The sequence below is a fragment of the Choloepus didactylus genome, chromosome 4 (genome assembly GCF_015220235.1).
Source record: "Choloepus didactylus isolate mChoDid1 chromosome 4, mChoDid1.pri, whole genome shotgun sequence".
Lineage (NCBI taxonomy): Eukaryota > Metazoa > Chordata > Mammalia > Pilosa > Megalonychidae > Choloepus > Choloepus didactylus.
The window spans coordinates 140797798-140812371 of record NC_051310.1 but is presented as its reverse complement, the minus strand read 5'-3'; the positions used below and the strand labels follow the sequence as shown (position 1 = coordinate 140812371).

Genomic DNA, 14574 nt, shown 5'->3' with positions numbered 1-14574 from the left:
TTGGAGCCCTTCCCCCCTCCCAGCGGCTGTGACAACCCTGCTCTTAGGCCCGGACTCACTGCTTGCCCTTCTGTGCATTTTACTTCCCTAGAAACTTCCTTTTTTTTTTGGATATAGAAATAGATATACTGGGATGGAACATGCACATATTAAATATATGTATACCAAATAGGCAAGAAGAGGGGGACAGAAATTGTGTAAAGAATGCCTGAACCAATCTTACTGGGGTGATGAACATGTTCTCACATTCGGTAAATTTACTAGAACATCATTGAACTATACACTTGAAACAGGAGAATTTTATTTAAATAAATAAATAAATAAATAAATAGAATTTTATTTATTTATATATCTATAAATAACATTTAAAGAGAAAAACAATAAATAATGCCTGGGCCTCTCTGGATCTCTCCAAAAAGGCTTCTCAGAGTGAAAGCTCTAGGAAGAACTAGGCCTGGTGAAAGAGAATTCTGATTTTAGTCAGACTGTATGGGCTTAAATCTCAGCTCCAGCAAATTCTTATCCTTTCAGTACTGTAGCTTCTTTGTCTATAAAAAATGGGTTTAGAATTCTCTAATTAAAAAAAAAAATTAAAAAAAACGGGTTTAGTAATACCTATCTCCTTGGATGGTTGTGATAATTAAAGGAGATAATAGGGCACCTGTCACAATGCTCAGCTAATAGTAAATCTGGTAATTGTTATTATTCCTAAGAGTGCCTTGGAATCCAACACCTAAGAACAGAGTTCTGCCCAGAGCTGAGCCAAGAGGCTTTGAGTTGTTGCAACTGAGGCTCCAGAAAGAAAGGTAAAGGTGAGGAAAGAAAATGGCCAAGGGGAAACGATACCGCAGGCCACCAGAACTATGATGTCACATACCTAGCTTCACTTTCTTCCTTCTCTCATCAAGCTTCTGGGTCCTCTCTGCTGCCTGCTTCTTGGCTTTCCTGACTCTGTCATACGCAGCCTGGCAGGAGAAAGGAACCCAGAGCAGCTGGTCAGCGAGAGAAAAAGAACAAAGTCCCAGCACCTTCCGGGCTCCTGCCTGCTGGCTCAAGGGCCCTACCCCCCATCCTCTCCAGAGCCCTTGGCGAGACAACTTGGGGCCCAGGTCCCCAGAGCTTGGAGAGCAAGGACTGTGCCACATGGCAGAGTGCAGAGGATCACGATTGACGGGCAGAAGTGTTCTCTAACCCTCGGGGCTAACTCAGACAAAGGAGGATGAGCTTACCCTGGCTGCAGCATCAGTCAGCACCTCCAAGGCCTGAGAGAGCTGGTGGAAGAGTTCAGCTAAAATATAAGAGTTAAAAAAGAGAGGGGAGAAAAACAAAGTTAGACTTGGTGATGGTGTGCTTGCTCAAAACAGCACTTCACAGGGTGGCAAAAAAGCCAACATGGGCAGATGATGGACCAGCAGGGAAGGATGAGCACATCTGCAGCCGATCGGACGCCCCTACCATGTGGAGTGGAGCCCCCTACACCCCACAGCACTCACACACGGCCTGGAGCAGGGGACGCTCTCCTCCCAGGGCCCACAGAGGAGAGACTCACCTGCTTTGGGATTATCCGGGTTTTTGTCTGGGTGGCAGGACAGGGCCTTCTGCCTGTACGCCTTCTTCACCTGGAAGAGTCAGAAGACGTGGTTATTCACTCCTTACCCAGGTCTCAACCCAGGGACAAACAGGAAAAGTGTCCCCCATCTCCACCTGAAAGAGAGGCTGCTGGCTCCCACACTGAGACTCACTTTAAAACTGCCACACTAGATTTGCAGTGGACGAGGCACAGACCATTGAGGAGCAGAGGAGCTGGGCCTCCTTCCTGCTGGGCGCCCCATCTCACCACAGCAGGAAGGGGCAGCAGCATGTGTCCTGTTTTTTCTACGGCCACTTGGAAACAGATACTCTCACGCACTCGTGGTGGGAGTGTAACTGGGGCAATCTTTCTGGAGGAAAGCCATCGCATTTTTAATGTACTTTCCCTTTTACCCACTCCTAGAATTTGGACTTGTAGAAGTATGCCAAAATAAATATACAAAATGCTCCCTGAAACATTACTTATAATAGCCCCCAACTGGAAACAACCCAAATCTTCATCAACAGGGGGATTCATTAAAAAACATTATGATAGAGACAGGTCTATAAGTGCTAACAGAAAGATCTCTAAGGCATAGTGAGTGAGAAAAGCAAAGCTCAGAACAACACACATAGATTATCACTTTGGGGATTAAAAGAAATAGATGAATGAATTAAATATAAATAGTTGTAGATACTCAGATATGTGCATAGTTTTGTTTAATTTTTTTTCTCAAAGCAAATATAAGAGACTTAGGGATTTCCTTTGGAGAGAGGCTGAAGGTGGAGGGGAAGGAAGCATGTACTTCTCATTTTATACCTTTCTGTAGTTCAGAGTTTCAAACTTAAACAAGTCTTGCTTTATTAGTATTTTTTAAATGCCAACAGGGTTTATCCTGGTGGGGAAATTATGTTCCATTTTTAGGTTTCATCTTTGCATCTCCATGTATTCAAAAGAAAAGCCCCCAATATTTCTTATATTACTAAGTGTAAACCAACACGATCCTCTTTCATATCTTACCTACATAGTTGTTTTAAGTGAAAACAGTACAAAATCCCAGAGTCTGCCCCCTGCTTCCTCAGGCCTTGGCCCCCTCACTTCTGCTCTGCAGGCACCACCTGCTGCTCATCCTGGGAGGAGGAGCCTCTGGACCCAGAACTTCCCTGAGCAGCTAAGCAGACTGGCTTTCCCGGCTTCTCACATGGAACCAATAAATACTTGTAAACCAGAGCATGCTAAATAAGGGCCTTCTGAGGCAGGCAGCCAGCCTCTGCCAGGGGAGGGCCTGCTCAACAGGTGCCTGACTCAACTACCTCCCCCCCAAGTCCGGGTGGGCATCCACCTTGCCCAGGAAACCAAAGAGAACCTCTGGGGAGGTGCTGCCACCTGCTGGGCCACGGCGAGCACCAGCCCTCCCCTCACTGGGTTGGAGGCAGCAACAGCTGCTCCCAAGGCCTGGCCCTGGGCAGGTGTACACTTGTCTCCTGACTCCCTGCCCTCCCACCTTCCCACCTGTCCACCTCTGCACAGCTGATGGCCTGCCCCCCTCCCACCCTAAAAAATTAAAATTGGGGAGGTGATAGCTTTATGTATAATATAATCTTACACTTTAAGTATCATCTTTACTCTTCATGTCCCTTATTCATCTTTTCTCCCTTTCTCTTTCTTTTACTTCTCCCATTGTGCCCCCCAACTTTGTTTCCTTTTTATTTAAACCAAGTCTTTATCATATGTTACTTAAATTTTAGGGTCCTTTATTTGAAATTTTTTTAGTAAATTAAACAATACAAAAACATATACTATAATTATATTATATATAACTTTTAATGTATAATATAATGTAATATATTTTCCCTACTCTTCTCTTTAAGGTTTCAACATTCTTCCTTCTTGATCAAACAAATATAAGCACCTACACACACTTATAAGAGTCTTTTGGTTTTCTGTCTCTGGTCGTTTCCTACCGCCACCTTCTCTTGTTCTCTTGCTCAGCGTCTCCACCCCCTAGAGGTGGGGAGAAGGGGCATCGGTGTCCCCCGGTGTCCACTGCCTTGATTTGCAACCCTGTCCTGGGAATGAACTTCCTCAGGTCTAGAATTAATTAGTAGACATGCCTACTATTGTATCAGGGAACTCTTTTAAAGTGGCATATATGTTCCATTTTATAACTCTAAGAGACAGCAGAAGGGAGAGAGGACAAAAAGGACCAGTAAGAAAGCAAGATAACAGCGGCATAGGAGTGATGTTCTAGGTTTTTCAATCAGTGTGTTAATGTGTAATGTTTCATAGCTCAAGGACACAATCTTCTTTTCAATTGACTTACTGTTTCTTATCTTAAAAAAATAATTTCAGATGGAAATCAATGTTGCATTTGGCAGAAGAATTAATAAAAATCTTTAATTCAGACAAAGGGAGGGCATAGGATGGGTTGGGTGGTGGTACATTCTTTTTTTTTTTTTTAATGTGAGAGACTGCTTTATGTTTTATGCTAAAGGAATGAAATTTTTGTGTTTTATAATTCATTCTGGATGTTATATATCAGGAAATTGGCATTTCACTTAAATAGGGAAATAAAATTGTTCTCACTGAAAAAAAATGTACTTATGTGCTAATGGGATATTAATCTTATACATTAATTTGCTTCCTTACCAATTCTTTTTCAAGAATGTGTTCCTCTGACAAATGTCTATAACAATCTCATCAAATTTTATCTGAAGCAACTAGTACAACTATACCTAGGTTGTCTCACTCCCCATCTGGGAGGACCCCCAACCTACCCCCACCCCTACAACTTCCCACACTCCCAACACTTAACAACCAAATGCAATGGCCCTGGTGCAACTGGTATATCCTAGATTCCCATCCACTCCAGGCTTGGCGGGTACCCTAATTTCCAAACCTCTATTGAAAGGTATAGAGGGCTGAACACTGTGCTTCTCAGTCCTGGTATAGAGGGCTGAACACTGCTTCTTGGTCCTCTAGTTAAAAACCCACCAGTTTCCCGCACTGCCTAGATGTTAGCAGGTAGAGAGGTGAGGCCCAGAAAGTCAGGGGAAAGCTGGTATTCACTCCCCAGGAGGGAAGTGTAAGGGCAGAGAAAGTACTCTGAGCGCCCCCTTGGCACGGCACTGCATCCACCACCCCTCCTGGGGCCTCTGAAGGGGCATCTCAGGCACTGAGGTGGATCTGGGGATACAGAGGAAAAACAGGCATATTCTCTGATATGGAAGAGGAAGGACACTGCTGAGCAAGGAATATGGCGGTGAAAACCATCAGAGTGTGAGAGATGCTGTGAGAGTTGTCCATGAGAATGGGCCCACAGGGGAGGGAAGGACCAATCCAGCCAGCCCTGCAGGCTTCCTAGAGGAGGCAAGATCTGAGGGCCTTAAAAGATGAGTAGGAATTCCCCAAGCAGAGAGATGGGGAAGGGTATTCAAGACAATAGTGTGAAAGAACACAGACTTCTTTTCAAGCCCCAGACAGTTTAGAGAAGAAATATAAAAGTTTTGCTTTAATGAGGAAAAGGTACTGACAACTAAAGAGGATATGAAAAGAGAGAGACACAATTGCAATAAAACCTGGAAATAAAATGATGTTTTGGTCAAAGGATATTTTGCTTAAATTAAAAAACTTCTTGGGAAAGCCATATGGCTCACACTCTCCCTTTGTCCAGTGTATGGATGGATGAGTAGAAAAACGGGGGCAAAAAAAAAAAAAAAAAGCACCCAGTGATCTTTTTTACTTTAATTGTTCTTTTTCACTTTAATTTTTATTCTCATTACTTCTGTGTGTGTGGTAATGAAAATGTTCAAACATTAATTTTGGTGATGGACACACAACTATATGGTGTTACTGTGAACAACTGATTGTACACTTTGTATGACTGTATGGTGTATGAATATATCTCAGTAAAATTGAATTATTAAAAAAATAAATATAGATTGGGGAATAACAAAACAAAACAAAAAAAACTTCATGTGGGGCTCCCCAAAGAACTGGGGAGAAATGTGGAAATGTTGGACTTCCCCACCTGGGTTATTGCTGATTTTGCCGCAAACACTGAGGCCTGCCAATTTAGTGGGCAGAGTCCTTGATCAGGGGGCTTTTCCCTGTGAGGCTAGTTGCAGCAAGGGAGAGGCTAAGCCCACTTATAATTGTGCCTAGGAGTCCCCCCCCAGAGACCCTCTTTGTTGCTCAGATGTAGCCCCCTCTCTCTCTAAGCCCACTTGGCAGGTGAACTGACTTCCCTCCCCACTTCGTGGGACATGACACCCAGGGGTGTAAATCCCCCTGGCAAAGTAGGAAATGATTCCTGGGGATGAGCTTGGACCCAGCACTGTGGATCAAGAGGATCTTCTTGACCAAAAGAGGGAAGAGAGTTGAAACAAGGTTCCAGTGGCTGAGAGATTTCAAATGGAGTTGAGAGGTCACTCGGGAGGGTATTCTTATGCGCTGTATAGATATCACTTTTTAGTCTTTAGTGTGTTGGAATGGCTAGAGGGAAATACCTGAAGCTGTCAAACTGCAACCCAGTGACCTTGATTCCTGAAGATGACTATATAACTATGTAGCTTGCACAGTGTGACTGTGTGATTGTGAAAACCTTGTGGCTCACACTCCCTTTATCCAGTGTATGGACAGATGAGTGGAAAAATAGGGACAAAACTTAAATGAAGAATAGGGTGGGATGGAGGGGATGGGATGATTTAAGTGTTCTTTTTGCTTTTATTTTTATTTTGGAGTAACGAAAAGTTTCAAAAATTGATTCTGGTGATGAACGCACAACTGTATGATGGTGCTGTGAATCACTGATTGTACACTGTGGATGACTGTAGGGTGTGTGAACTAAACTGTATTTTAAAAAGTAAATGTACAATGGGGGGGAGAATGGGATGTTTTGGGTGTTCTTTTTTATTTTAATCTTTATTTTATTTTTTGGATAATGAAAATGTTCAAATTTTGTGGTGATGAATGCACAATTATATGATGATACTGTGAACAACTGATTGTACACTTTGAATGATTGTATGTTATGTGATTATATCTTAATAAAACTGCATTTTAAAAAAAAAAACTTCAACCAAAGAAAAATAATAGGAGAAAACTGAGGGAGAAGAACATATTCATAGAAACAGGTTTGAATGCACAGGCTTAGGATGAAGAACTGCTAGGAGATGAGAGTATACATTTAGGCAAAGAAATGCAAACTGAGCAGAGAAGAGGAGAAAACAAGGATTTAAAAGTGACAAAGTTAACCCAGGTACGTTTCTGAAAATGTATGAAAGATAATGTGATTCATAAGACATACATGATTCATAACATAGACAGTAGGACAATTAGGGAAAGCTGTGTGGTCCTCACTGTGAGCAGGGCCAGATGTGACAAGCCTCCTTCACAGAGGAGGTTTAAGGAGCAGTCATCACTGGGGAAATTAAAGAACCTAGACGTTCTCTACCTGCTATACAAATGTATCTTAAAGCACAAATGCAGCAGGCAGGATTAACAGAACATAAGCCTGCCCAAGAAACAAATCACAGTAAGTGTAAAAATCTAATATATGGTAAAAGATGCTATTACATTCTAACAAGTTGGAAACAAAGTTGGACTTTCATCTCAAACCAAATACCAAAATAATTACAGATAGAGCAAAAAACTAAATACAAGAAAACAAAATGAAAAGAACCTACAAGAAAGAAAAGGAAGGAACCATTAATCTGCTTTCAGGATGCTTAGGAAATGCCTAAGCATAAAGCAAAGGGAAAAAAATCTCACACAAAATGGGTCAATTTGATGAAGACAAAAATTTTTTATTTCTCTAAGTACAAAATCATAAACAAACCCAATTTAAAAATGGGCAAAGGACTTGAGTAGTCATTTCTCCAAAGAAGATAAAGAAATGGCTAATAAGTACATGAAAAGATGCTCCACACTAATGATTGGTCATCAGGGAAATGCAAATCCAAACACAATGAGATACCACCACCAGAATGACTCCTCTGGCCAGAGAAACCATGTTGCAACACCTTCTGGGGTGCTGGCTCCCTCTTGCCACTTTTTAATGCAGTGGCAACATGTCCCCTCAATTAGGTGGGGAAGTGAAAAAGGTCTTTCCCCAAATCTTTAGGAAAAAGTGGATATTTGTTTGGTGGTGATGGTAGGGAGGGTTCTTTTTTCTTTTTCTTTTCTTTTCTTTTTTTTTTTTTGCTTTTACTTTAGAACCTTAAAGCTTGTACTGCAGGCTGCAGACATGACTGGCAATGAGCAGATGAAGAACCAATGGAAAAGTGTTTCAAAAACCCCTGTGTTAGCTAAGAGGCTTCTGAATGTGTCACTGTGGTCCACAGAGAAGGCTGGAGAAGGTAGCAAGGAGATGCTATATCAGCTACTGCAGCCTTAAAACAAAGTTGGCATCTCTTTGGATTTTAAAATAGTTTCTGTGCACTTTATTTTATTTTTGTTTAATCAGATAAACAAGAGGGATTTTTCCTCATGGGAGAAAAACAAAAACAAATAACTGAGGGAAGTGTCTGTGTCAAAATACGACAAACATAATCCTAATTATGTAAAAATCTCATAAAAAGTCGTAAGGAAAAAACAAACTACAACAAGAAAACAGAGAAAGAGCATGAAGAAACAATTCATAGAAGAAAATTAATGGTTATTAACAAAAATGTTCAGCCTCACAGACACAAAAAATCATTTTTCATCTATCAGTTGACAAGTGAAAAAAGCATGGCATTTACTGTTGGTGGCAATGTGGTGAATATAAACAGACAATGATTCTAGAAAGCAATCCAGCAGTACATCTTACGGGGCTTTCAAAAATTCAGACTCTTTGACCCAGCAAGGCCTCTCTCTTCTAAGAGACCATTCTTTTTTTTTTTTCTTTTCTTAAATTAATTTTTATTGAGATATATTCACATACCATGCAGTCATACAAAGTATACACTCAGTTGTTCACAGTACCATTACATAGTTGTGCATTCATCACCAAAATTAATTTTTGAACATTTTCATTACCACACACACACAAATAACAAGAGTAAAAATTAAAGTGAAAAAGAACAATTAAAGTAAAAAAGAACACTGGGTGGTTTTTTTTTTTCTTCCCCCATTTTTCTACTCATCCATCCATAAACTGGACAAAGGGGAGTGTCGTCCATATGGCTTTCCCAATCACATTGTCACCCCTCATAAGCTACATTTTTATACAATTGTCTACAAGAATCATGGGTTCTGGGTTGTAGTTTGATAGTTTCAGGTATTTACTGCTAGTTATTCCAATTCACTAGAACCTAAAAAGGGTTGTCTGTATTGCGGGTAAGAGTGCCCACCAGAGTGACCTCTCGGCTCCTTTTGGAATCTCTCTGCCACTGAAGCTTATTTCATTTCCTTTCACATCCCCCTTTTGGTCAAGAAGATGTTCTCCATCCCACGATGCTGGGTCTAGATTCATCCCCAGGAGTCATATTCCATGTTGCCAGGGAGATTCACTCCCCTGGGTGTCAAATCCCACTTAGGGGGGAGGGCAGTGATTTCACCTGCCAAGTTGGCTTAGCTAGAGAAAGAGGGCCATATCTGAGCAACAAAGAGGCATTCGGGAGGAGGCTCTTAGGCACAATTATAGGCAGGTCTAGCCTCTCCTTTGCAGCAACAGTCTTCCCAAGGGCAAATCCCGTGGTAGAGGGCTCAGCCCATCAAACCACCAGTCCCCTATTTCTGTGGGCATGTTAGCAACCATCGAGGTGGGACAGGCCAATACCCCTGCATTCTCCACCAGCTCCTTAAGGGGGTAAGAGCCCATTCTTAAGAAATATTTAGGAATTCATACAATATTTATAAACACTGCTGTTCATTTATAGCATTACTCATAACACAGAAAAGTAGGATAATTTTAAATTCCAAAACAACAAAAGTGGTGGGCAGCACTTATATAATACCATATGGCACACTCTGTTTGAAGTGGTTTACATATATTAACAGATTTAACCCTTAAACACCCCTATGAGCTAGAAATTATTCTTATCCCCTTTTTACAAATGAAGAAACTGTAACATAAAGAGGGGTTAGGTAAATTATGACACTGAAAATTCATTCAATGAAAAACCATGCAATCACTATTTTAGATAATAGCCATTCTATCCAAACACCACAGAAAAAATTGTGGCCCCACCCACATCCATCCTGTCAAAGGCCAGGTGGGGAGTCTACACTTCCTCCCTCCCCTGGCTGTAAGAAAGCACCCCGCTGGAGTGGTGTCAGAAAGGGAGCCGAGACTTTCATTGCCATCAGATATAAAAATATCCCTTGGAGAGAGGATTAGAGTTGGTATTTATTTTCTATAATAAGTTTGTATTGCTTTTTGCTTTAGGAAAAAGAAAAATGTCCAAAAAACCACAAACAGCGTTGTCTAGTTTCTTTCCACTATTCTAAGCTAGGAGGCAGCATGGTTCACTGAGGTAGAAGGTTCTGGAATCTGACAGATGTATTTTCAAATTTTGTGTCATCCACATACTGGTAGCATAACCTTGGGCAAATTACTGAATCTCACTTAGCCTTAAATTGTTCAGCTCTAAAGTAAGGAAAACAGTGCTGACACAGAGGGCTGTTGTGAAGATGAAAGGAAATAACCATGTGAAGCACCTGACGAAAACTAGGCACTCAAGGTAAGTTCCCAAACCTCTCCTGTATCTACCTGGAAAGTAGAGATACCTCAGATGGCAAATGGGTCTTCACTTAGCAATAATCCGTCTGTTTTCTAACTTCTCTTCTGCCAGCCAAGCAGGCCAATTCCTTTCTTGACCTGTGTTAAGAATTAATGAAATGTGCTTAAGAGCCCCTTTCTCTAGGCCAGTGCCAGCCAGCACCAGACGCTCCAGGCTTCCTGTGAGGGAGGTGAACGGTGACACCAGCCCAGTCCAATGCTGACCTGCCACGAACGCCAGGGCTGGACTCTGGCACACAGTGGGCCCGGGTCAACCCGATTTGAATTCTCTAGGTGGACAAGACCAGTTTTAAGTCCGTTGGTGGCAGTACTAAAATTCAATCGCTGGGTAGTCCTCAGGAGCTCTGAAATAATTCTTATTCAAAAAAGAGAAGGCATGGGGCAGGTAGCCTGAGACATTCCAGAGTGGCCATGAACCAAATCCCACTGACCTAAGAATGCTGGGCCAGTGTGTCTGTCCTGATTCACTTGTTATTACTATATTTAACTTCTAAGCCTGCCCTGGGCAGGGCCTAGTCCTCAATTTTAGCCTGGAAGGCTAGTTTTGACTTTGAACCAGTTGGCCTGGAGTTTGGTGCTTTGTGCTGCAAACTGGATTCCCAGCTTGGCCCAGCCTTCCTGGAGGGACTGCTGCCTGGAGAATGTCTCATCATGTAAATACAACTCTCCTAAAGCAGACCTGCGAAAAAGCTGCCAGTGTTGATATCACTGATCATTAAATAATCCTATCTTATTAGCTGGTTTCACAGTAAAAATGTGCATTGATATTTTTTATTAACCAAGGTAATTTTAGGAAGGAAAGGAACTTTCAGAAGGGCAAAGAAATAGAGGGACCAAATGTGCAATGATGCAGGATAAAGATAAAGATAGGACAGTCTAATCCAGGAATCAGGGTCGGAACTGAGTCGGCAGGTGCAGGGATCACTTAGGCAGGGTTGAAGGAGCCATGGGAGGCTGCCAAAGCCTGCCCACACACCTGAAGCTCTCTTTCTTTACCCGAAATCCTCTGGTCTCTGGCACTTGAAAACACTTCTTTGCATTTCCTGAGACTTCACAGAAAGGAGCAGCTGGGCAGGTCAGGGTCTTCCCACCCCACGGCCATGAATCTTGAGGCCCAGGCTGTCTCCCAGGGTCCAGCCCCAGAAGAACAAAGATCTCAGATGATTGTGAGCTCCACAAGGGCTTTAAACTCCAATTTACCCAAGTTTGGTCTTTCTCTTGATGTCTTTCTAAACTGTTACTGCCCCCTGCCTTCCCTTCTTCACCCCAGGACACTACCCCAGTTTAATCTGTCTTCAGTGTTTCAGGATCATCATCCAGAACATAAACTACAGTCCAACATGTTCAAATATTATTGAGGGCAAAGCCAGGCTTTTCCTAGGCTTTCCTAAGTGGCTATGATCTTAAATTCTCCTCTTTTTAAAAGTGTTTCGGTCTCTTCCTTCCCTAGTCAGCCTCTACCCGGCTGGGCTGAATGCCAGCACTTCCCAATCTCCTCCCCTCCCAGATTCCCTCTGCTGTTTCTTTTCTGGTATGGTCTGAAAGAAGAGATAAACTGGTTAAAATTATACCTCAAATGAGAGCATGCAGCATCCCTAGAAAGGCATGAGAGGTTCCCCTCAAATGAAGGAGCTTGATAGGAGAGGATGATTTGCTTACTCCCAGGGCCCAGATCAGTGTCTGGCATTCAATAGGCCCACAAAAATATCTTGTGAGTGAAAGGGGCAAACATTCATTTGCTCTCAACCAAAACATGTTAGGAAAGGCTCAAATATGTGCTATTACTTCAGACCCATTGAGGAGTAGAAGGAAATGGACCCTGTCCTGATCCTAGGAGACCTTGCCACTATTTCACAATTTCCCCTTCTACCTGCAAACACCTCCTCTTGAGATACCAAGTCTGCAAAAGGGAAGAAATCACTACAGCAGACTGCCAAGAGAATCAGAGAAGGAACTAAATGTTATCCCCCCTACAGCTCACATCACAAAGCGGAAGAATGAGTAAGGAATTAGCAGGCACCCAGCCCTTCCAGAAAGCTTGGAAGCCCCATAACTGGTTCCACCACTTGCAGTAACCTAAGCCCAGAGCAGGGGAGGGGGCTGGGAGCTGGGTTTCCTGCCATCTCCATTGGGCTTTGCCCCAGGCACAGAGGGGAGCCTCTGATGACCCACTGGCCTCCAGTTTCACCTCCGCACAGGTATGAGCTCCTGACTCACCCAAAAAAACAAGGCACTAAGGGATCCAATAAATACAGAATAGCCATCATTAACTTGAAAGAAAGATGCCCTACAAAGAAGAGATCATTATTCTTAAATAGGCTGCTGTCCTTTCTTGTAATCAAAATTGGAGCCGGGTAAGTAAGTGGTACAGTAATTACGCCTGGTTCTCAAAGCCATGCTGACAGCCTGGGCTCAGATAAGGAGGACACAGGGTGGCAGCTCTATGTGACAACAGGTACTGAATGAACAAACCGTCTCGGGTGAATCAGCTAGAAATCCTTTACAAGGCTCAGTTCCAGTAATGGCAACAGTCACTGATCACGGCTGGGTGGTAATTTCTCCACAAGCCTGGGGGAGGCAGAGACCTCATCTCCTCACCCACAGGAACACAGGAGATTACATGACTGCCTGATGTCACACACAGGAAGTAACCACAGGGCTCTGGACACTTATCGAAAAGTCCCTTCTACCTGAAAGACTGGTCACTTTCATTCCTTCCAGCCTGTGGCCCAGGCCTACCTCCAGCACTGAGCACTGCAGGGAAATCCCCAAATGCCTGGTCACTGCAGGAACTGATTGCTTGCAAGGCTCGACGTAAGCAAAGCCAGCCACCCCTCAGACAGGCCCCCCCAGTTCCCAAAATGTGGGGACCCAGACCTCATGCCAACACTCTCTCATGGGCCTGCTAACCAAGGCCCATGGTCCAGACTCAAAATGGCACAGCCTGGAACAATGGGAACTAACACAGGGCCTGCTTCTCTTCTCACTCCTGACCCTTTTGCTCCCAGGGTCCTCCCATCCCTTGGGCTTTCACCTCTGGGTCCCCTCCCCGCCTGCTTTAACCATCCCAGTGCTCCCTCCAGGGCCTCAACCTCCACCCCCCCTCCTCCCTCAGCCCACTTTCTTAAAACCAGCTCCCAACCTGAAATTCAGTCTACAGTCCTATGCTTCTCTCAGACCCTGCTCCTCTCTCTCACTCTTGCCCTAAGCACAGGGCCAGCAGGCCCAGATCCCCAAATCCTTTCTCAGGTTGGAGATTCACACCCTCAGGGTCTGCCAGAAACCTTGGATCTGGCGGCCCCTCAACATCCCCACGCCTGCTGTCACCCTCAGCCCCTTGAGACCTGGCTGCCCAGCTCCTGAGCAGCTCTCTGCAGTCTCTGCCCTCTCCCAGTGGGTAGAACTTCTCTCTGAGGCCTGGTGCTTCCTACATCACATTCAAGTCTATTTTTCCTTAATATATCAGTTTCCTTTATAAAAAAACTTATATTAGTAAAAGGAAGTGAATCAGTTTAAAGAAAATAGCTAAATAATAGTATTCAGGAACAATATTCAGAAAAAATAATGAAAGAGGCTATGCAAATGGATAACATTTTGAATACCACCTGAATTGAAACAGAAACTGCACTGTGTAAGTGAGAATCATTCAGTGAGATTAACCATATTCATTTCCCATTACTAAAATTTACCCATCTCCCCAGAAACCTTACACCCACTATGCATTAACTCCCCATTCTCCCCACCTCAGCCCCTGGCAGCCTGTACTCTAATTTCTGTCTCTATGAACTTGAATATTTTCTGATATTTTCTTTGTACCTACCATGGTGCTTAATTTTTTTTATTATTTATTTTTACATTTTTTACTGTGAAATATATATACAAAAAAGTGATAACTTTCAAAGTACAATTTAACAAGTAGTTAGAGAGCAAATTTCAAGGAATGTTATGGGTAGGAGTTTAAATTTAACATCCTAAATCAATAACATCCTGCTTTGATATCAAGTTAACTTCAAAAGTATTCACAAACTATGTTCCTATACCTCTCAATCCCCCAACCTTTATGTAGTTCTTGTCACAAATTCCATGTTTATACATTATGTGTCCAAAATAATGATTTATCATTACATTCATGCATTTGACTTTAAGATCCTGAAGGGAATAAAAAGTGGAGTTACAAACAAAAAATCCAATAGTACTAGCATTTATATTCACCCATGTCACTACCCTTACCAGACATCCTTATTTCTTCATGTAGCTTTGATCTATTGTCTAGGGTCCT

General features: G+C 42.8%; 1 protein-coding gene across 4 annotated transcripts in view; it reads right to left on the bottom strand.

Moving 5' to 3' along the window:
• Positions 1-14574, bottom strand: part of DNAJC17 (DnaJ heat shock protein family (Hsp40) member C17) — a 60879-nt gene that overhangs the window by 9140 nt on the left and 37165 nt on the right. For all 4 annotated transcript variants that reach the window (XM_037834289.1, XM_037834288.1, XM_037834290.1 and 1 more), the window contains exons 2-4: positions 1550-1619; positions 1230-1288; positions 878-965 (exon numbers count right to left, since the gene is read on the bottom strand). In XM_037834289.1, coding sequence (XP_037690217.1) covers positions 878-965; positions 1230-1288; positions 1550-1619 — 217 coding nt within the window. The remainder of the gene's footprint in view (positions 1-877; positions 966-1229; positions 1289-1549; positions 1620-14574) is intronic.